At 30.6% G+C, this 21,031-nt stretch overlaps 3 protein-coding genes across 4 annotated transcripts in view; 1 reads left to right on the top strand and 2 right to left on the bottom strand.

The window, feature by feature from the left end:
* The window catches only part of LOC129916220 (dihydroorotate dehydrogenase (quinone), mitochondrial), a 131,968-nt gene that overhangs the window by 69,539 nt on the left and 41,398 nt on the right, over positions 1-21,031 (bottom strand). The gene's annotated exons all lie outside the window — the stretch shown is intronic.
* LOC129916214 (BOS complex subunit ncln) lies at positions 70-18,874 on the bottom strand. 2 transcript variants are annotated; one of them, XM_055996049.1, is made up of 7 exons: positions 18,761-18,874; positions 8,056-8,134; positions 7,881-7,989; positions 4,551-4,934; positions 4,258-4,437; positions 957-1,376; positions 70-896 (listed from the first exon to the last, which is right to left on the bottom strand). In XM_055996049.1, exons 3-7 carry the CDS (start codon positions 7,977-7,979, stop codon positions 555-557), a joined length of 1,425 nt encoding a protein of 474 aa, XP_055852024.1. In that variant the 5' UTR covers positions 7,980-7,989; positions 8,056-8,134; positions 18,761-18,874; the 3' UTR covers positions 70-554. The 2 variants fall into 2 exon arrangements, with proteins under 2 accessions (XP_055852024.1, XP_055852023.1); XM_055996048.1 differs by lacking the exon at positions 18,761-18,874 and adding an exon at positions 8,354-8,682.
* LOC129916210 (ubiquitin carboxyl-terminal hydrolase 8) lies at positions 9,609-19,477 on the top strand. Its single transcript, XM_055996042.1, is given in 9 exon segments — positions 9,609-9,925; positions 9,982-10,518; positions 13,075-13,237; positions 13,305-13,757; positions 13,825-14,184; positions 16,850-17,080; positions 17,140-17,597; positions 17,665-17,883; positions 18,795-19,477. Coding segments are annotated over 9 exon segments (2,643 nt in total). The 5' UTR covers positions 9,609-9,824; the 3' UTR covers positions 18,916-19,477.

The following is a 21,031-nucleotide window of genomic DNA, read 5'->3' as shown; positions in this document are numbered from 1 at the left end:
TGTATTCTAAATTGCTGAATACAAACATTTAATTTTTGTTAACTAAAACTACTCAATTTAAATGCATAGTTGGAAAGAAAAAACATATTTATTCAAATATTAAGCAAGAGAAAATAGATATTATCTAAATAGGAGCAGTATCTGGATTTGTTTTAAAGAACGTAAAATGCGCATAACAGTTTTTTGTTTTTGTTTTAATTAGCGAGTATTTAATTCTAAATAAGTTTTTGTATAGAATTTATTTTCTTAAATACATAAATGGTTTCTGTTACCAGCACCACTCTTTGAATTAAATTAATAAAGTTTTTATTTTTAAATGACAACGAAATAGGACTAATCTGGTGCCGCCACCATTTTTTTTTTTCATTTAATTTAAATTTTTATTTTTGACAACATTACTTCGAAAAATACAATTCATCTAGAGTCTTACCGAGTTCCTAGAATCTAAATAAACTATACTACGTTTTTCTGATATTGGATTCATTGATTTGTTGTTTTATTTATTTTTGTTTGTTTTTAACTTATTTATTAAAATTGCTTAAGCACTTCGGAACTTAATTTAACTTAACTTTGGATGTTGATGGTGCAATATTTTTTGTCATTTTACATATCAATGTGTACAGCGCTGGGAAGTGTTGAATAAAAAAGTATACTGATGTCAAGTATGCCGCAATTAGAATTGTTAAAAACAGATCAAATACGGCTGGTTTCACTCGGTACACGTATAGGTTAGCCTCTTGTCCCTCGTAGAGCATAAAATCGGGTTCTCGTACGTCTGGTTTGTCGTAAACGATTTTAACGTTTTTCAAATACTTTTCAAAAGCATTTTTAAGATCGTTATTATGTTGTAATGATTTAATATTAATCCACGAATTAATAAGGTTCTTATTAATATCCTATAAAAAGGAACAAATATATAATCAAATTCCAGATTATTTAAAAAAAAAATATCTTACTATGGCACCGGAGAATATTTCACCCTCTTCTACATTGTAGATATATCGGGCAAGTGTTTCAGCAATAACTTTGGTATTTTGTTGAGTACTCGAGAGAATTTTATTTGTATCGTCTTTGAATGTGGTCGTTCGGACGGGTTCTTTTGGCGATTTGAGACTAGATAGAGTAAAAGCTGGTAATCTTTTCATACTGAAACGTTCATGTTCCCAGGCCAGCTGGACATCGGCTAAATTGATTTTCTTGTGGACACCATCAACTGTTATATTGTTGTGCTGTTGGCCAACTGATTTGAGTAGTTTGTAGAAGTTGTTCATTGCGGTTCCTTCTTTTGGTGGTTTCGAAACATGCATATACATAGCTCCACTTTCTGTATTCAAAGCTTGAGTAATTGTGTCCAAACAGAGTACAAAGTCAACATTCTAGAAAATAAAATTGTATTTTATTATTGTGTTAAAAAAAAAATGTAATAGTATTTTTTTGGCACACATTTGTTTCAAACTACAGAATTAGCTTAAATTTTTTTTTTTTAATTTTTACTTGCTCTATAGGGCAAGTATTGGTTTCGTGTCGAAAAAAAAAATTGAGGTTTTAATCAAAACCAACATTACGATGATGGAGAATTCCGAAAAAGTGGGTCTCGCAATTCCGTCCGTGCGTCTGTGCGTCTGTGCGTCTGTGCGTCTGTGCGTCTGTGCGTCTGTGCGTCCATCTGTACACATTTCCACAGCCTAAACGGGTGGACGGATTTTCTTCAAATTTGGTACAGATGATTTTTATGGAATTCTGAAAGTTGGTTTTTTTTTGTTTTTTTTTTATCTCGTTTAGAACGTATACCTCCCATACAAAAAAATACGATATTGCGAATTTCTCGAAAACGGCTCTAACGATTTTGATTAAACTTTGTATACGTAATATTTAAAGCAGTGGCAATAAAACTGCATTTTTATTTTTTCTTAAAAAAGTCAAATAACAAAAAAAAAAATTTTTCATTTCACAAAATTTTGCCCTAAATGTCGGCTCTTCCCCAATATCATTTTTTTTTAAATTTAGAGCCAGCTTTTAAAATCTACAAGTAGACTAACATAAAAGTGCTTTGAACTGCAAGAGCAAGTACGTGCGACCCCAGTCGTGCATTTTATTTCATATGGGTTACCGAAAAACCAGGTTACTTGAAAATGAAATTCCTTATTTAAGTAGCACCAAAGAAAAGAAATTCGTTTTTCTAGTAGCATAATTGAGAATACATTGTTCGAGATCGAGACCGAGAGTCAAATATCAAACCAGGAGGTCGTAATACCTTGAATTTAGACACGATTTACGGTAGCATTATTTAACAAACCGAATTGGAAACCCACCGTCAGAAACAGCATTGGGACTAAGATAACGAATGTTTATAACTAATTCATATTCAGAAACAACATCAAAGCAAACTCAGTGAAATCTTCATACAAAGATGAGATATTAGATATGGAGGGCTAAGAGCTGAAGTGAACTAAGTCACAAAAAGATAATTCGGAGATATAACGAGTTAAAGAAAATACGTTTCCATGGTGAATATTTTTTCGAACAAATGACAATTTGAATCGAAACACTTTTGGATCAAACTAATGAAAGACGTTAGTAGAGTCAAACCTTGAGCAGATTTTGGCACTAGATTTGGATTTTTTTTCTTTTTTTTTGACTTGGTCTGTTCCAGCTGTGAAACCTCCATATAATATTCGATTTCTTCAAAGTCGAGTGGTTCCGAGCCTTTCCTTAGATTTGGATTTTGAAAGCTGATATCTTTGGACTTAAGTCTCGAAACAAGTTTTTAATTAAATATACGAGTTCATAGTGAACAGGTTTATGCTTTTGGGTAGACAAATTACAAATCTATATTTTTCGGATTTTCTCGAAAAATCCAAATTTTTTTTTGATTTTCGATAAAAAATCAAGGGTAGCCCCTTGCCGAAAAAAAGTGCATTGTAAAAAAAAAGCTTATAAATTCATCGAATGAGATATCAGAAGGAAGGTCTCTTAAAGCGTTATTCATAACTGAAAACTAAAAGATTCTTAGAGGTCGGGCTGCCAAGTTATTCGCATCCATATATATATTTTTTTTTTAATTCGGAGGCAGATATCTTGGGACCAAAGGCTCGAAACAAATTTTGGTTTACAAGTTTGAGTTCACAGTAAACAGGCCTAGGCATTTAGATAAAAAAATTACAAATTTATTTTTTTTCAGATTTTCGATAAAAAATCAAGGTTAACCCCTTGCCGAAAAAATGTGGATTGTAAAAAATTTCCTCCAAATTCATCGAGTGAGATATCAAAAGAAAGGTCTCTTAAAACCCTATTCATAACTGAAAACCAAAAGATTCTAAGAGGCCAGACTGCTGAGTAATGCCTCCAAATATTTTTTTTTTCTTCTAAAATTAGGAGAAGGATAATTGCGGACCAAGTTTTTTTCTCGAAACAAGTTTTGGTTTACAGATTTGAGTTCACATTGAACAGGCCTATGCAATAAGGTAGAAAAATTACAAATATATTTTTTTCAGATTTTCGAGAAAAAATCAAGGTCGAAAAATAGTACATATTAAAAAATTTCATCAAAATCCATCAAGTTAGACATCAAAAGCAAAGTTTCTGTAAGCTCTATTAACGAGTAATAACCAAAAGTTCCTCTGAGGTCTGTTTGGTGAGTTGTTGCAATCACAATTTATTTCAGATATCTTTGGACTTAAGTCTCGAAACAAGTTTTTATTTAAAGATATGAATTCATAGTAAACATTGCTTTTGGTTATAAAAATAACAAATCTATATTTTTCAGATTTTTTAAAAAATCCACGGTTAACCCCTTTCCGGGAATTTTTTTTTTTTAATTTCCTCCAAATCAATTAAGTTACATGTTTACATTTTTTACTGTATACAAGTTTTAGTAACTAGTATGCAATTTTTTTTAAGGAAACCTATCTGAAAGTTTTTGGTGCTCTGAATTTTAATTTGTCTGTCACCTTGAGATTTAAGTGTTAAACTTGCATCTAGGTATCTGAAAATAATATTAAATGAAACAAATACTCAAATACTGCATTTAATCTACATTACGCATACATTGCTAGCGATATTTTGTCTACACTTAAATTAATAAGCTATTTTAATACCACCTTTGTTAGAATAGTATTCATTCTTCTTGCTGCAATTAAATATCCAGTAATAGAAACAATATCATCCTATGTAAAGGATTTCCATCGTATTTAATAAATTCGATTAGAAATTATGTGTTTTTATAGAAAAAGTTTCAATTAAAATTTGTAAAATTACCTGTAGTTGAACATTTTCATCAAGCCATTTCTTGACTCCTTGAAAGTTTAAGAATGAACCTGATTCCGAGAGCAAGAACATTAAACGAAATTTGGGAGCTGTATTAACTGTGTTATGGAGCTTACTGAATAGATCAGCAAGAGTTAACAAAACAGCAGTGTCGGCGTTAAGAGGGTAGTCCTGAAAAAAAAAAATTAATATGACAGTAGTATTGAAAAAAGATTTTACGAAGTTGATTAATCTAATAATAATAAACAATGGAATCTAAGTTGGGTATATCATTTTTTACTTACATTATAAAGTCCAAATGTGTTTAAATGCGATGTGATAATAATAAGTGGCAACTTTGTATTCACTTCAATTTCAGCAGCTTTCATATTCTTGGTTGGTGCAAGTTCTCCTTGAATAATTGGAATTTTACTTTGTTTGCTTGCCGCATGACTGGCACCAGATACAACAATTTGATAACCATTTGCTGATATCATGTTGAGAAGTTCAGAAAGTGCCGAAGGACGCTCAATTTTTCCAGCTGATGCAGCTTGTTGAGCAGCTTTGGATGCGTCACTTGCTTTTGTTATATCGGTTATAACCTGATCTAGATCTTTGTTGTAGGTAGAAAAGTAAACAGGAATTGATGAGACTTGAGCCAACATTGCTTGCTCAAGTAGAATTAAATGCTAAAACAAAAAAAAAAAATTGTTTTGTTAAACTAACTGACTAAATAAAGTTAAGTGATGATGAAAATTTTAGCTCATACAATTCAAATGCAATTCATTTTTTAAGTCATATAATGATCTCTATTTTTGAAAAGGCTATCTAAAGACGAACACTCGGAACGTTATGCTATTTTCTTAAGAAATAGAATCAAGAGATAAGATATCGTCTCCAAATGCCAAATTTAAGCTTTGCCCAAGTTTCAAAAAATCAACAAGTCTAAATAAATCAAAATTATGAACACAAAAAATAATAGAGTCTTATTAACAAATTGTAATTGCAAACGAAAAGCTAGTCAGTGATAAAATTTCTTCGTTTTGTACCAAGCCTTTATTCGTCTTGTCTACCCTGTGTAATCAGGGAAAAATAATAGTTTTAATATTCCTTTAGCGCCTGCCCTCTTATTGTAAGAGCCAAGTTGAACATAGCAAAACTTTAACACCTATAAACTTTCCCAGAAGTGCGCATGGCAGTCCCTGTATTGGCATAATATTGGTCGGAAAATTTAGGATACATCTTATATAAAAGGGGGGGGAAAAATAAATTGCAAACAAATAAAATTGAGCGAGAGGGGGTGGGTGGGCGAATAAGAGGTGTGGGTGTCAAAAATCGTATTTTTTAAAGGTTTCTGTGAAAAGTAGACGTTTTATCGAAAAAAAGATTAATACAAAAGTTAGAGATAATAAAAAGATCTACAACTTCTTCTCAAATCATGTTTTTATTTAATATCAAAAATAGTGAGAAAAATGCAAATATATCATTTTTTGTTTTTTTACTCTTATCTTTTATATAAATAGTTAGATTTTAACAAAACTTGGTTTAAACTTTTCTTTTTATGTGATTTTCAATGGATCAAAACATAATTTGCTTTGCTGATCAAAAGGAAATATAGTCAAATATCCATTCAAAAATTTTCACATCATGGAAGTATTCAAATTGCACTACACACCGCCAGGCACTACTCAAGTAAGAACAAGACGGATTTCGGGGGCTAGTTGGTATGAATGTTAGATGTATAACATGTCGAAGCTTCGAGAAACGAAATGGCGAAACACGACCAGTTTTTTGGATATAATACAAAAGCATACAAGTGAATCTTTGATAGTGTTCAGTTCAGTTAATTTTTATGGAATACACTGTTACCTTTGCCAACAAAATTTCATTTCGATCAAAGACTCCCGGCATAACCACATATTTCAGAATGAGTTTTTATTAATTTATTGCTTTTCATTTTTTCATATTGTAAAAAATTATCTATTGAATTCATATTGAAGTAAAATACGTATTTAGTTAAAATATTTGGTTACCATTTAAAGCGTTACCCTAAGATTTGGTTTGCGACTTTTTTTTCCAGAAAAAAAAAAAAAATTTCCAAAAATTATTCAAAATTATTTTGATGAACCAAATGTTTAGACAAATTATTGAATGTGTTTACTGACTTTTCATCCGAGGTCGAAAGAATGATTTAGAAAAGTTAATAATTATATGTACATTCGCACAAACCCCAAACTAGGGTTTTAATATAGTTTTATTTAGATAAAAAATTAAAAAAAAAAAAAATTGGTATGCTATTAAAAAGGAAATATTAATAAACACGTAAAAACAAAGTTTCAAAAAAATTCATTGTTCCGTTTAAAAAAATTAATTTTTCACAAAAAAAAAAAAAATTAAGATCTAAACATGAAATTTTTTACTATTTTTAACATTATTAGTTACTTAAACGTTTTTGTACAAAAATTTTCATTGAAATCGGTCGTTTTTACGTTAATAACGGAGCAACAAAAATATTTTTTATTTACAAAGAACGAAGTTATTTGCCACATTACATGTATTTTTTTTCATCAAAATCGTTTTTGTAAAAAATAACCTTTTCGATTTTATTCATTACGCCAAGGAGCTTTAATTTTAGTCCTAAGAAAAATTTCAATTCCCCTACGAAGTTTGAAGTAATTCCCTATATCGGTTTAAGCTGCAGCTGGAGATAGAGACAGTTGTTTTCTAACTGTATAATTGTTTTCTTCACTTTGTTTAAAAAATATAATTTAAAGTTTAAAAATTCAAAAATAAACAAACACAATGACATTTTATTGCTTTTTCTAAAGTGTGATCATGTGTGCCTGATTCTGGTTTTTATTCTTGTCGTTTTCGATTGGCCTTCTAAAAGTGTTTTATTCGCACGAATATGACAGGCAGAACGCTTCTCAGAAGAGAAATTCTTTTCTTGGTTTCAAAAAGGAATTCACTCAAAATTACTAATTTAACTAATTTAAATAATAAAACATCAAACCAAATTTTCTAGTCGAAAAGCAAAAAATTTTTATTTGACTATTTACTAATACAGATATAAAATATCAGAATTGAGTGGAAGCGATTCAAAGCGCTTTATTGGATTTCAGAATGAGTGAATCCTTGAGTGAAACCAATCGAAAACGACATCTGTCTAAAAATTCGGAATCGACTTTCTCTTTTTTTCAGAATAAATTAGAACTGTCACTTAGCCAAACGAACAGTTTCAGACCTCTACTCATCTTTTGATATTTCAGTGGAGCTTTATTTCTCAATCTCGACCAGATTCAAAATTGAAGTAAAATCCCTTTCTTTAATTTCTCTAAATTTATTGTTTGAAAAATATTTTTCAATCAAGAAATAGAAGTAGTTCCTGAAAAAAAGAAGTAGGGAAGTAGATTTTATTTTTTTTCCCAAAATCGAAGTAAATCTACTTCGATCGAAGTAAAGTCCGAGCCCTGGTTGATACCGATTTGAGTACCGGTATTAGCGCTTGAACTCTGTGGAGAAATCGGCCGTAAACATTTACATAAAATATACCTACGAATCTACTTCTTAAATAATTCTATTCAATACTCTTGGATGTTCGTACGATTTGTTTCTAGATGGTATATTTTACTTACCTCTTTCTCTTCAGCCGATAGCGATGCAATGTTGTTTGGCAATAGGATAACCAAACCGCCTGCTTTTTGGCGAATCTCTCTAAACTGATCTATTGTCATGTCTTGGAACCTAGTCAAGATAACAAAATATATCTTTTAGTTAGTAAATGCTAGTACTTGGATTAAATTAACTTACTTTGTCACCACACAATGCCTTGACGTTCCCCAAGAATACAAGGACTTAGCTTCCAGTGTTAATGCAGATGCGCGACAACCTAACCAAAAAAAAAAAAAAAAAAAGAATTTAAAATATATTTTTTTTTTTTAAATGCATATCACACATGGTTTTTATCTTCAATTAGATGTATATCTTATCAAAAATGAGTTAACCTATTTTATTAATTAAAAACCAAAAAAAAAATATTCGAAAAATTTTCCCTAACTTTAAATGAAAATTATAAAATTTAGGTTTTAATTGAATTAATATATTATACCATAGGGAACACCATTAACATCAAATTGGGACATCCGTTGGACGGTGAATTCACTAGATGCCAATACTGGATTCGAGGAACAAATAATTAGAATTGGTAAAGTAATTAGAAGATAATAGGGAAGGCCACCACGGAATATGTCCGCAAAATTATCAGCTTCTTCGAACATTATATTGGATTTGAGGTAGATGTTTTTGGAAGAGTTTTTTTATTTCAGAAATTTTATATTAACTAAATTCGAGAAAAGAAAATTATAATAAATTTTTGTGGGAATTTTTTTCGGCACCCCAGGAATGGAAAAGAAATTTTTTTATGACCGAAAATTTGACATTTTGAGTGACGTTTTGTGACGTATGACGTGAGCTGAACGAAATTAGTACGAGAAAGTACATATTTAACGAAACTCAAGTGATGCCAAAACTTTGGTTTTATAGTACAGAGGTTCACACGGCTGAGCATCTTGTACAGACATGATCTAATATGATGATGGACTTTAGACGCATGGAAAGTTGTTTTTTGGTAGATTTTTTCTATCCTAGTTGGTGGGCAAACGTCTATTAATATATATAATTATTAATTTCGAACTATTATTTGATGTGACGTTATGTCCCATTTACTGTGAAAACTCAGCCATAATTAACTACTGGCAAATTGTCAGTTGTGTAAATGGAACACATAGTTCGTATTTTGCATACTGCTCTTGGAGTCAAGAAAAATGCACAGGACAGTAAAAAGTAAGTGACAAATGAGTGAAAACTCTCCAATTTTTCGCTAGAGCTGCGTACTGAAAAACGAAAAGCAGAACAAGATTTCGTTAATGAAATTTTGTATGGAAAATTTCTTTCCGCTTCAGCAGCGGCTTTAAGCCATAAATTATTTCTTTAATTCTCTTACAGACACAGTTTTATTCACATTTTTCAACTCTTCCAAGCATTTTTATTCAGAAATGTTTCAAGTCGAGAAAATTTTGTTTATAGACACAAGCGAATGTGAGTAAATGATTTTTGTGTCGATTCAAATTATTATTGTTCCGATTTGTGTGTTTCATGTGAGAAATTTTTCGATCTAACCAGAGTTGAACTGATGATATAAACCACCGCAATGGGTTAGTTGCAAACTTGTTTGTATAACTGGTCCTAAGGTGTGAACACAACATTCATTCATTTATGTCTTTCCACTTGTCGTACAGTCTAAACTAAAATGTCATTTATGACCCCATCATGCATAAACATGAACACATCTAAAATTATTAGAAAAACGTCATCTCGTGTTGCAATGGCTGCCGGCCCTTCATTCATTCAATTTCCATAGACCAAAACTCGGTGGTTTTCCATAGTTTTTTCTAATCGATTTTCAAAATATGTTTTTAACAAAAAAACAATACTAAAATAGAATGACTACTACTAAATATAATTAATCTATTAAATAAAATACCCTAGTGACTACAAAAGCCTGCAAAGTGCTAACTAAAATGAATCATCATCATGTTAAAGAACTTTATTTGGGAAAGAGTCTCCGTGATTTGGAAAAACATTACGATCTTCCCGATTATAGAGGAAAAAAATTAACAATGTATCTATTTTCACATAAAAAAAGTTTACTTTTAATTAAATTTACGTATACTTTAGGCTTCTTTCAACAACTCGTAAACTTTTGGAAGACGCTGAGCGTTGCCAATTAGATGGCGATGAGGAACAAAGTTATATTCAATATATGAAGTTTTTTAAATTTGTTGATTGCATTAGTAAAATGCCCGACTATAAACAGCATAAAAAACTGGTTAAACAAACTCTAGGAAGCAATGACGAAATGACTATAATAATGGACAAACTCGGAGTCATAAGTAAATCACTACAAAACCGATACAAAAGTTTGTCGGATAAGAAAAAGGCCATTGAGATGAGCGAGTTGTATGATAAGGAAAATGAGAGTAATAATCGTTTGATGCAACAGACCTATGACCTGACCAGTGGCAATGCATCGAATGGTTGCATTGATGTTATGAGTTCTAATTATGCTTTGATTTCTTGTGAAGAATTGCATCGTTTGATAAGGAATTCAGGAAGTTTGCTGATTATGGATTGTAGATCGAAGATGGATTTTTAAAATTCTCGTTTAAATTTTCAATGGTGTATGAATGTACCAGAGGAGTATATTCAGACTGGGTAAGTTAGCTATAAGATAGTTGGTCTAATAAGAAAATATAATATATTTTTGTTATACACTTCCACCCAACCCATTTTTACGAGTGTAAATGCACCACTGATAGTCTGCGATGATGTCAACATCATCAGCGCATAAGCAGTGAGTTGAATGGACTTTTGAAAAATTTGTTAGTGTTGACTTCTGAGTTGCGCACAATCAAGTTCGATGTTGAAGGGGTTAAATTTTCAACATCTTCAACATTTTTTTAGTGAATGATGATTCTCGGCTTTTTTGAAAAGTATTTCATCTTGACCAAACTGGGGAAACCGTTAAAATTATTCAAGGTAAAAAAAATGCAAAACACTAACTTGGTTTTCTAAAAGAAAATCTAATAGTTGTGAAAAGTTTAAAAGAAATATAATTTCATGTTCGTTGCTATTCAATTTGAACATCTTCAATTGCTTTCTATTAATGGCTTGCCGGAGCTTCGTTATAGAATTTATGTGATGAGTCTGGATCGATTTAAAATTAATACTTTTTAACTCGTATAGTAGAAATGTTCCTATTTTTCTCTTCAAATTCTAACTGCATCTCTTGTTTTTCTATGTAAACGTTAGAAGGCTCTTATCTACAAAAAATAAACCTTTCTCTTGTTTTTACATCACAAAATGTCAACCAACATTTTTAAAACTATTTTTGTGCTTTTCGAAAATTTTAACTAAGCAATTGGAAGATCTTCCAATATCGGCCGAACTCACAAAAGTCTACCAATAGCAAGCAAGCCGCCAATTGCAAATTTTCTAAAAGTTTTGTAATTTTTTCAAAAATTTATGTAATTTAATATTAACGTTGTTTTCATTTAACTCTTATTTCTTTGTAATCAAAATCAGATACTAAAATGTTTTTTAGTTTTCAAGAAATTAAAAAAAAAAACTAAAAAAAAAAATTCTCGATAACGAACTAGAACTAGAAACTGGACTATGTTGGCAGAATATGATCCAATGACTATTAGTCCAAAATCATGCAATTATTTGAAAATGATTGTAAGCAGTCGGCCAATTTTTTGATGGAAAATTGGTAAAATATTGGAAGATATTCCAACCGTGTATACTTAGCTTAAGTTGCAATCGGGAAATGGTTTTATGGTAAGAGTTCAAAATATCTATGAGCAGGTGTTCTGGTTCAGCGCTATTTTTATTAGTGCTGAAGCAAGGTCTGCTACGTTAGATTTATCGACACGAAATAAAAATCTAGATAAAAAGATATATTTTAATATCATTTATTTGGCATTATACATATCTTTGCCGCCGGGTACAAAAAGGTTAAGTCATAAATGAAAGTTTGCCAAAAAAATGCGATTGAATTTGAGCTAATGTATGAAAATCGATGAATTTTTGAGCATTGATCCTCTTATTTTTATATGAAGGAGTTGCTCTAAATTTATGTTTTTGATACCAAATAAAAGAGGAAATGGAGCTTAATTTTATTTCATCGAAACCCGAAAAGTGCAATTTTGTGACTTAACCCCTTTGTACCCGGGGGCAAAGATATATTAGCCATTTATAAAAAATGTTGAGTGATTTAAAGGTTTTTGAACAGTGTTAAACTAGTTTCTATTTTCAATTTATAAATTAATTATAATACATAAATACTAACCTTTATGAAAAAACATATTTTGTGTTTTTGTTTTTCTGAATAAATTACAAGCATTTCTTAACGCAAGGAGCTGTACATCACTGACATGCGTTATATATTCATTTAAATAATTAAGTTATATGTTGAATTTTATTTTATACACAATTCTTTGGTTTTCAATCATCCAAGACAATTTTATCAACATTTTTCTTATTGGAGTAAACCTATTGAAAAAAAACAAGATAAATTACTCTGTAACTATAGAGCCAACAGTCTATTTTATTGTTAGTAAATTGTAATGATTAACCAACCCCTACTTTTCTAAAAGATTTTTGTGTGCTGAGTCCGAATCCGAAGTCAAAATTTCACTGGCACGTCAAGTTTTTGAAAGACTTGAATATTAACAGGTAAAAAACGCGTTCTCTGGTACATTTGACGTCGAAACACATCTCCGTTAATTTTTTTTTGCAACTACTTATTACTACTTATGCACTCTCAAAACGCCATATTTAAACGTCCTAAAGGTATTTTGTTCTCAAAGATATTGGAAAAATAGATTTATGATACATATCTAAAAAGCTTGGTTGTTTTTTTAAACTAATGAACAGTTTTTTGAACTTAATTCCAGTTTGCGTCTTCTGATTTGGACTTACAAAAGGCAATATATTACGGGAAATTATATATTTTTGACTAAACATAAAAAAAACTTATTTGAAAATTAGTTTTTTGAGACTTTATAGCGAAAATAGTGCTGTGTGTAATGTGTAGGTAGCTAAAAAACTAGACGTGATAGAATAAATCTGTAAACAGTTTTGAATTCAGCCCACTAAATTCAATTAAAATCACCTGCAAAAGTTCTTGCTCCCGACTTTTTTTTTTGTTTTTTGATGACCAGTGTTATTATTGTATCTAAGATTTAAAAAAATGATTATTCTTTTCAGAATGTCTGCTGGGAAACTTCAAGACAAATTGGACAACGCATCTAAACCTCTTTGGTCTTCTCGATCAATAAAAGACCAAGTTGTCTTAATGGACTGGAATTGTAACACAGCGAATCCTCCTGCAAATTCACCAATCGCAATACTAAGGGATATTTTACAAATGGTATGTCAATACTTTCAACATTTAGTTCATTTTTTCGAATTTTTATTTTTTTAAATTAATTTTTAAGTGGGATCCAGATGTCGTTTATAAATCACCAATAAAAATTCTCGAAAAGGGTTATGAATATTTTATACTTATGTATCCAAGTCAATGTACCAATCCATCTGTTCAGGCTCCTCGTGTTGAAGAAAAAGAAATGTATATCGAAGAAATTGAATATCCAAGCATCTTAGATATAACAATGAAAGATGATCAAAGAAGAGATGATAATATTTCGTCTACTCAAAGACCCAGTATAGATCGTTCGAGTAAAAAAGCTGCCCTCAAAACATATGGAGATCGTCAAATAGATATTTTGCGAGATCAAGAGCTTATCGCTGAGAAATCATTGCATCAAAGCAAATTACTTCTGCAAGCAGAAGGTGAATTCAAAACACTGAGCAATAATGAAAATGAAGAACAAATTAAACAGGCACTTTATTATAAAATGCTCCAGCTGGAAAATGCACAAAAAGATCTGGTAAATTAAAAAAATTTTTTTTTATTTGCAATAGATTTTATTTCAAGAATTTATTTTTTTTTGTAAGATTTCAGATAACAATCGCTTGCGACAAGAGCTTGAAGAAGTTAAACGTCGTGAAAACGAACAATTAAATGAAAAGAAATCTCCGAAAGAAGTACAAACAATTGAGGAAAAGACAAAAAAGATTGAAAATGTCATTCAAGAACAACACAAACTTCAAGAACAACGCGATCCTAGATTTTTAGAAAAAATAAGCAAAGAATTTACAATTGCAAAAGAAGAAAAGAAAAGACGAATAACAACGCCAACACATGAAGATAATGAGATTTCTAAACCGAAAATTCCTCAGTTTGACCGTTCAATAAAGCCATCTGTGAGGAGTGTTGAACGAGTTAGGGATTTTTCACCGATACCAGGAACTGTTGTAAGTAATATATGTATTTCTTGATAACTAAAATATTGTTATGTACGTTATATTGTGACTACGCCAAGAAAGAACAAATCATATTCCCAGGAAATTGTTCCTAATTCTCTAAACATAATATTAAACACATCACTTTATATGTCTCAAAAAGCATGTTGCATTGTATTTGTTAAATATTTAAGAAGAAAGAAAATATTATTCAACACATATTAACGAAATTTCGATAAAGTTTATCAATCCATTTTCCAAAAATTGATTTAAAAAAAATTGAAATATTTAAAAAATCCAAAAATGTGTTTTTTTAAATTCTGAGAAAACCATTATTTAAACGTTTCTGTTTAAAAAAAATTGGCAAAAATCGGTAATGTGCACGATAAATTCATAAATCATGAAACAAAAAAAATTGGCTCTTATATGCTTTAATACACACAAAAAAATTTAATTAAAATCGTTAGAGCCGTTTTTGAAAAAAAGTAACTTTTCTATTTTTGTTATATGACAGGTACCGTTATTTGGTCCTAAAAAAAAATTCAATATGTCCTATACTATATTACTACCAAGTTTGAAGAAAATCGATCCAGTAGTTTAGGCTGTAGCTAGAGGTACCTACAGACCGACAGACAGACCAGAAAGAGGCCAGTTATAGCCATTAGGAAAAAAGAAATAGTATGACATTGAATATTTTTCCCTTATGGTCGTTCATAGCGATCCGGGAAACTTATGTCAGTTGACATGATTGAAATACACACGAAAAAGTTTTTCGTTTAGAGTGGAATAGGAAAAATTTGAAACACTTCAGGGGAACGATTTGTTTCATTTTGTTTTAAATGTCAATCAGCTGGCACGAAAAATGAATTTGCACCTGGAAAACAAATAAATACAATTTTAGCATAAAATAATAGTTCCATTGTAAATTTTATTTTGAATCAAAATTCTTTGAATCATTAATAACACTGGTCTGCAAGGAAATTACAATCCTCCTTTTAATGAAACTATATTATTCTAAAAGATTTTTATGTGCTGATTGCGAATCCGAAGTCAAAATTGGCCTAGCACGTCATGTTTTTAGGATGTTCCCGTTAGAAAATCTCGAAAACCCATTTTTTTGCTGTTTTCGAAGCAATATTTTGGCGTAATGTAAACTTTTTCAACTAAACTAGTCACGGTTTATAAAAGAATTTATTTTTTTCTTTCAAATTCAGTTTCAATCTCCTTAATATTCGAGATATCTAAATTTAAGTAAGTTAAGTAGGTTTGGCATATCTTACCATAAAGAAACTGATCATTAAAAATTCATATTTCTTTCTCCCAAAAACAAAAGTATACTTTTCTAATAGATTTTAGTATGCGGATTTGGAATCCGAATTCAAAATTTCAAAAAATTATTTGATGGAAAAAAAAAATAAATTTTGGAGACCAGTGTAATCGATTGATGTATCATTTGTGTATCAAATCGAATGAAAATATCAAAAAATATCTATTTGAAATTTTTTTCTGATTCATTTTCCTGATAGCTATAACCGGCCCCAAAGAATTCGTTTTTTTAATATTAAATTATATTCAGCCCTTTTCTGAATGAAAACTGTTTTTTGAAATGTGTTTTGCTCCCAATCAAAACTCTTTCGGAAATTGTGCTCTCTTCATTCAAAATCAGCTTCAGGAGTTCCATTTTACTCTTTTCTTTTCTCCTAAAGCACTGTTAACATTCAAGGATACCCAAAACCCCTAAACCTGTGTACTTATTTAAATAATCATACACTCGCTTTGGCTACTTTCAAAATAAATTGTTTGAAGTTACATATTTGTTTAGTAGGCCCAGTTTTAAGAGCTTACCACGAAATTCGTCCCTATTATTGTCGGTAGCGTATCAATGATTTTAATTTCATTGTAAGTTTTCATTGAAATTTCGTTACCTTATCTACGTATCTTTTCATATTGGGAAACCAATTAAAAATTTGCGTCATCTTCGTTATACGACACATAATATCACGTTGAAGTAGAATTTCTCAAAATAAGTTCAAAGCCCATACACGTGAAATCTAAGTTATTTTTAAAATTCTTTTGTAAATCGATAAACATAAATACAACATGACCAAGCTGATAGATTGAATCCACCCTACCCCAATAGTTTATTTTTATGTTAACAAACCACTAAAACTAGTGCTTATGTACTTCTATTCATAATAAAACGCAAAAAGAATAAGGAAATCCCTTTTTAAGTATAGTTTCACTTTTTAAACATCTTGTCGTTAGTATTTATACATGGTCGGGTCGTATGTAACTTTCATCGTGGTCGTATTTGCATGCAACACGTTGCAAAATATTATTAAAAACTACCCCCATCCCCATCATAAAAAAAATGAACATGAACCTTAAATTTGATTAGGACAAACCAACTATACAGGTTGTGGACATGGTTTATGAGTATGTTATAGACTTTTGTCGGAAGTAGACTATATTCAATTTTGAATGAATTCTCGATTTCTATGACGGTATTTTTACACTAGCCTGTCGTCGTCGTCAACAGGATGGTTCTTCTGGCTGGTGTTAAAATCCACTTACCAACGTACAATTACAATTTTTTAAGTCCTTTTAAGAAGGTATCATCGAGTTTATTGTTTGTTTTTTTTTAATCTGAAATTTCTATTATATTGTTATTTTGAAGGGCCGTGGTCTAACTGGTCTCAAAAATCTCGGCAATACATGCTACATGAATAGCATATTGCAATGCTTGAGCAATACTCAACCATTGACGGAATATTGCTTAACGGATAAATACAAAAACTACATAAGTCGCGCAAACAAGACAAACGGACAAGTTGTCGAAGAAGTTGCTGCCCTCATCAAAGTCCTCTGGAATGGTAATTATAAATGTGTTGCCAGCAAGGACCTAAGGGTAAGAAAAATGTGATATACAATTGTGATTTTTTAATTCATATTTTTATTATTCTTCAGTATGTTGTAGGGCAGTATCAACAAATATTTCGAGGAATCGAACAACAGGACTCACATGAGTTCTTAACAATACTTATGGATTGGTTGCATTCAGACTTGCAAACATTGCAAGCGCACAAACCAGCCCGTGACAATATGCCGGCTTCAGAACGAGCTTGGCTCGAATTTACTAAAGCTCGTGAAAGTTTAATTTTGCGTTTATTTTATGGTCAAATTAAAAGCACCGTTAAATGCGTGTACTGCAATAAGGAGAGTGCCACATACGAGTGTTTCTCCAATTTGAGTCTTGAACTACCATCTAGTGCAAATATGTGCACATTAAATCAATGCATGGATATGTATTTTAATGGTGAACGAATTCACGGATGGATTTGTCCAACGTGTAAACAACCGAGAGATGCAATAAAAAAGTTAGATATTTCCAAGCTGCCACCAATTTTAGTAGTGCATTTCAAAAGGTATAACTTAATTTAAATACTTTGCAAAAAAACAAACCAAAAATAAAAAAATATATATATTTTATAGATTTTTTGCCGATCCAGACAGTATGGGACATTCGTACAAAAAGAAATTAAATTATGTCACATTTCCATTAGAGAATCTCGATATGACGCCGTACGTTGCCAAGTCTGAATTACGTTCAATGTCACCAAAGACATATCAATTGTATGGCGTATCTAACCATTATGGTTCAATGGAAAGCGGTCATTATACGGCTTTCTGCAAGAGTGGTGTATTTGGAAAGTGAGTGATATTTGCTTTGTTTACTTTTGTTATAATAAGTTTAATTACGTATTGATTAAATTGAATTAAAAAAAATCATATACATTTCTGCGTAGGAAAGTTAAAACAATAAATTTAAAATATAAATGTGTGGATACAGGGCTGTTATGTTGTAGACGTATTAAAACTTTTATTCTTGATCGCAAAAACCTTGAAAAGTTCGACAAAATTTGACGGAGTGCAAATCTATAATAACTTAAACAAATATCAAAACTTCTTGCCTAAAACAACCAAAATTATATGGTCTTCCCAAAATTCATAAACGGATGTCGCTTTGAGTGCAATTGTCAGCCAAATAGAGTCACCGTCTTACTAATACGGACCTGTCGATAGACGTTGTCAGATGGACGTTGGTTTTTATTAAAACCTACGGACGCTCGTGTCCTTCTGACATCACCAACCAATTTATGCATACCCAAAAATATTAAGCTAGTAATTTGTTTAAAGTTTGACATTTTTAAATAAATTACCATTGAAACACGCCTGTTTTGATTTCCGAATTATATTTTCTACCGTTTTCAAATCTTAGCTGTTTCGAACTTCGTATTCAAACACATTTTGCGAATTTATAGGTGTTTCGAAAAACGAACGGACCTGCAATCCGACAAATTTTTGCCGTTTTCAATCCGGGTAACAATTTGCTACCGGAAAACAATATTCTCCAACAAAAAAGTGGAATGGAAATCAGAACAACCGTTTTCAATTCGTACGGATTGAATTTTCGTTTCCGTTTTCAAATTCGAACAAATATTAGAACAGCCGTGATTGTTGATAATAATTTCGGCTAGTCCAAAATTATTATAAATATTATGTCTATAAACAGCCGAAAAATACTTACATAAAAGTTAAATAATGATTTTTCTTTTTTCTAGATGGTTCAAATTTGATGACCAAGTTGTATCCCCCATTGACACCACAGATGTTGTATCCAGTGCGGGTTATATTCTTTTTTATACATGGTTGCCGCAAACTCCACCACCTGAATTGAACTAGCAAATTTTTACAAACTATTAATTTTAAAATGTTGTTACACACTTTTTCTTCCTACATGAATAGTCAAATGTCAAAGAATTATTTTTTGTTTATTATTTTTTTTTTTTTTCATTTAAATTAATCATTCTTCATTGTTTTTGTTGTTCTCATGAGTTGTTTAAGTGTTTATTTTTTTTTTTTAATAATATCCCTAAAATGTGAATATTTAACTTTAAATCTAAAAAAAAGTTTAATTTTCAATAATAATGATTCTAAAAAAAAAACAAATACATACATACATACAAAATTAATATATATATTTATGTTATACAGTTTACATAATTTACAAAGTCTGTTAAATGATATTAGATTCGATCTATTTTCATTAGCATGTATGACTATCGAGTATCTAAATGAAGTAACATTAAAAAAAAATGTATGCTCACCAAAAATGTCGAAACACATTTAGATAAATTACATAAGGTGAATGTATTTATATTAAAATAACTAAACTGTGCATATTTTAATAAAAGATGTTATTTTTATATTGCTTAATTAAACAGAGTTTAAATAAGAAGGAAAACTTTCTTTTATTTGTTTTGTTTATTTAGATATTTTTCAAGTTTGAGCCAGGGTCAAATGATTTCTTGTGGCAAATTATTCGGTGATAGTTTCATTAAAGGTCGGTCAACAGTTTCTCATTTGGCTTGTTTTAGGGTAAATTCACAAACGTCAAATTTTTTGGTAGTGATTACGCATCACTGCTTTTTTGCGATGCTGATCGTTGCTCAGCTGATGACGTTGCGATGCTGATCGACAAAAAGTTTTACGTTTAAAAACAATTTTTGCTTAATGATGGAAATGTACTAATAAAAACTCTTTGTTATAATTAAAATCTGGAGCCTCACATTTTATCTCCTCCAGAACATTCCTCCACAATACTGACTTCGATTTTCTGCCTCCAATAAATTCACCTTCATATATTAATTTGCTTTCTATTAGTTGTTTAATTTATGTGCTGGTAAAATATTCCCTAAATTTCTTCAAATTTATTCATTTATAAACAGTTTAGAATTTGATTAAATACTTTTCATTGTCCTTTTCCTTCATTTTTACTCCAAATCGCGTCGGCATCACAAAGTTATCAAGAAAATTCTTGATGCTTTTTTGTTTGATATTTGCGCATCAGTTTATCCAAATTTGCAATAATGAACGATTGACTTTTAAGTGATGCTATTTATTTGCGTTTATGAACGTGCTACAGGAATGATCGCAAATCATCTCTGCAGTGATGCGTTTGTGAATTTACACTTATCCACGATGTATCTAATGCCCTTCATAACAACAAGTAAGTTGACGTCATATACACAGATTTTTCAAGGCATTTGACAAAGTTTGTCATGCTATTATTAACAAAAAAAATGCGAAAAATTCGGTTTCATGAAGATCTTATAGATTGGTTTGCATCTTATCTTTATAAACAGACCTCACAGGGTTGTTTTAAATAACACAACATCTAGTCCATTCTTTCCTAAGTCAGGAGTACCGCAGGGTTCTGTTTTGGGCCCACTTATTTTCATTATATATATAAATGATATTATGGAAAATCTCTCATCTTCAGGGCTGCTATTTGCAGATGATCTGAAGCTGTACAGGACTATTTCTTGTGTAAGAGACTGTATTCCGCTTCAAAAAGATGTAGATGTACTGTCACAATGGTGTGAATTAAATTGTCTTCCATTGAATACAAGAAAATGTAAAACTATGTCTTTTTCCCGTCAAAGAGATCCTATAGTTTTTAACTATATATTAGATGGTATTGAATTGTCCAGAGTATATGAACAAAAGGATCTTGGAGTGGTGTTTGATTCCAAACTTTTATTTGATAATAAATAATAAATGAAATGAAAACAGGAAAGTTTTTTAAAAACCCACAAAGATTTATAACGCTGTTTAATTCTCTAATTCGAAACACTCTTGAGTACGCATCTTCGGTTTGGAACCCTATTTATAAAACATACTCCGATAAAATTAAAAAACAGCAAAAGAAATTTACCAGATATTTAGAATACAAAGTGTTTAGGCAACACTCGACTTATGATGAAAGGCTTAACCGGTTCAAAATGATTTCTTTGTT

Source organism: Episyrphus balteatus, chromosome 3, assembly GCF_945859705.1.
Source record: "Episyrphus balteatus chromosome 3, idEpiBalt1.1, whole genome shotgun sequence".
Lineage (NCBI taxonomy): Eukaryota > Metazoa > Arthropoda > Insecta > Diptera > Syrphidae > Episyrphus > Episyrphus balteatus.
This window is presented reverse-complemented; position numbering and strand designations above follow the sequence as displayed.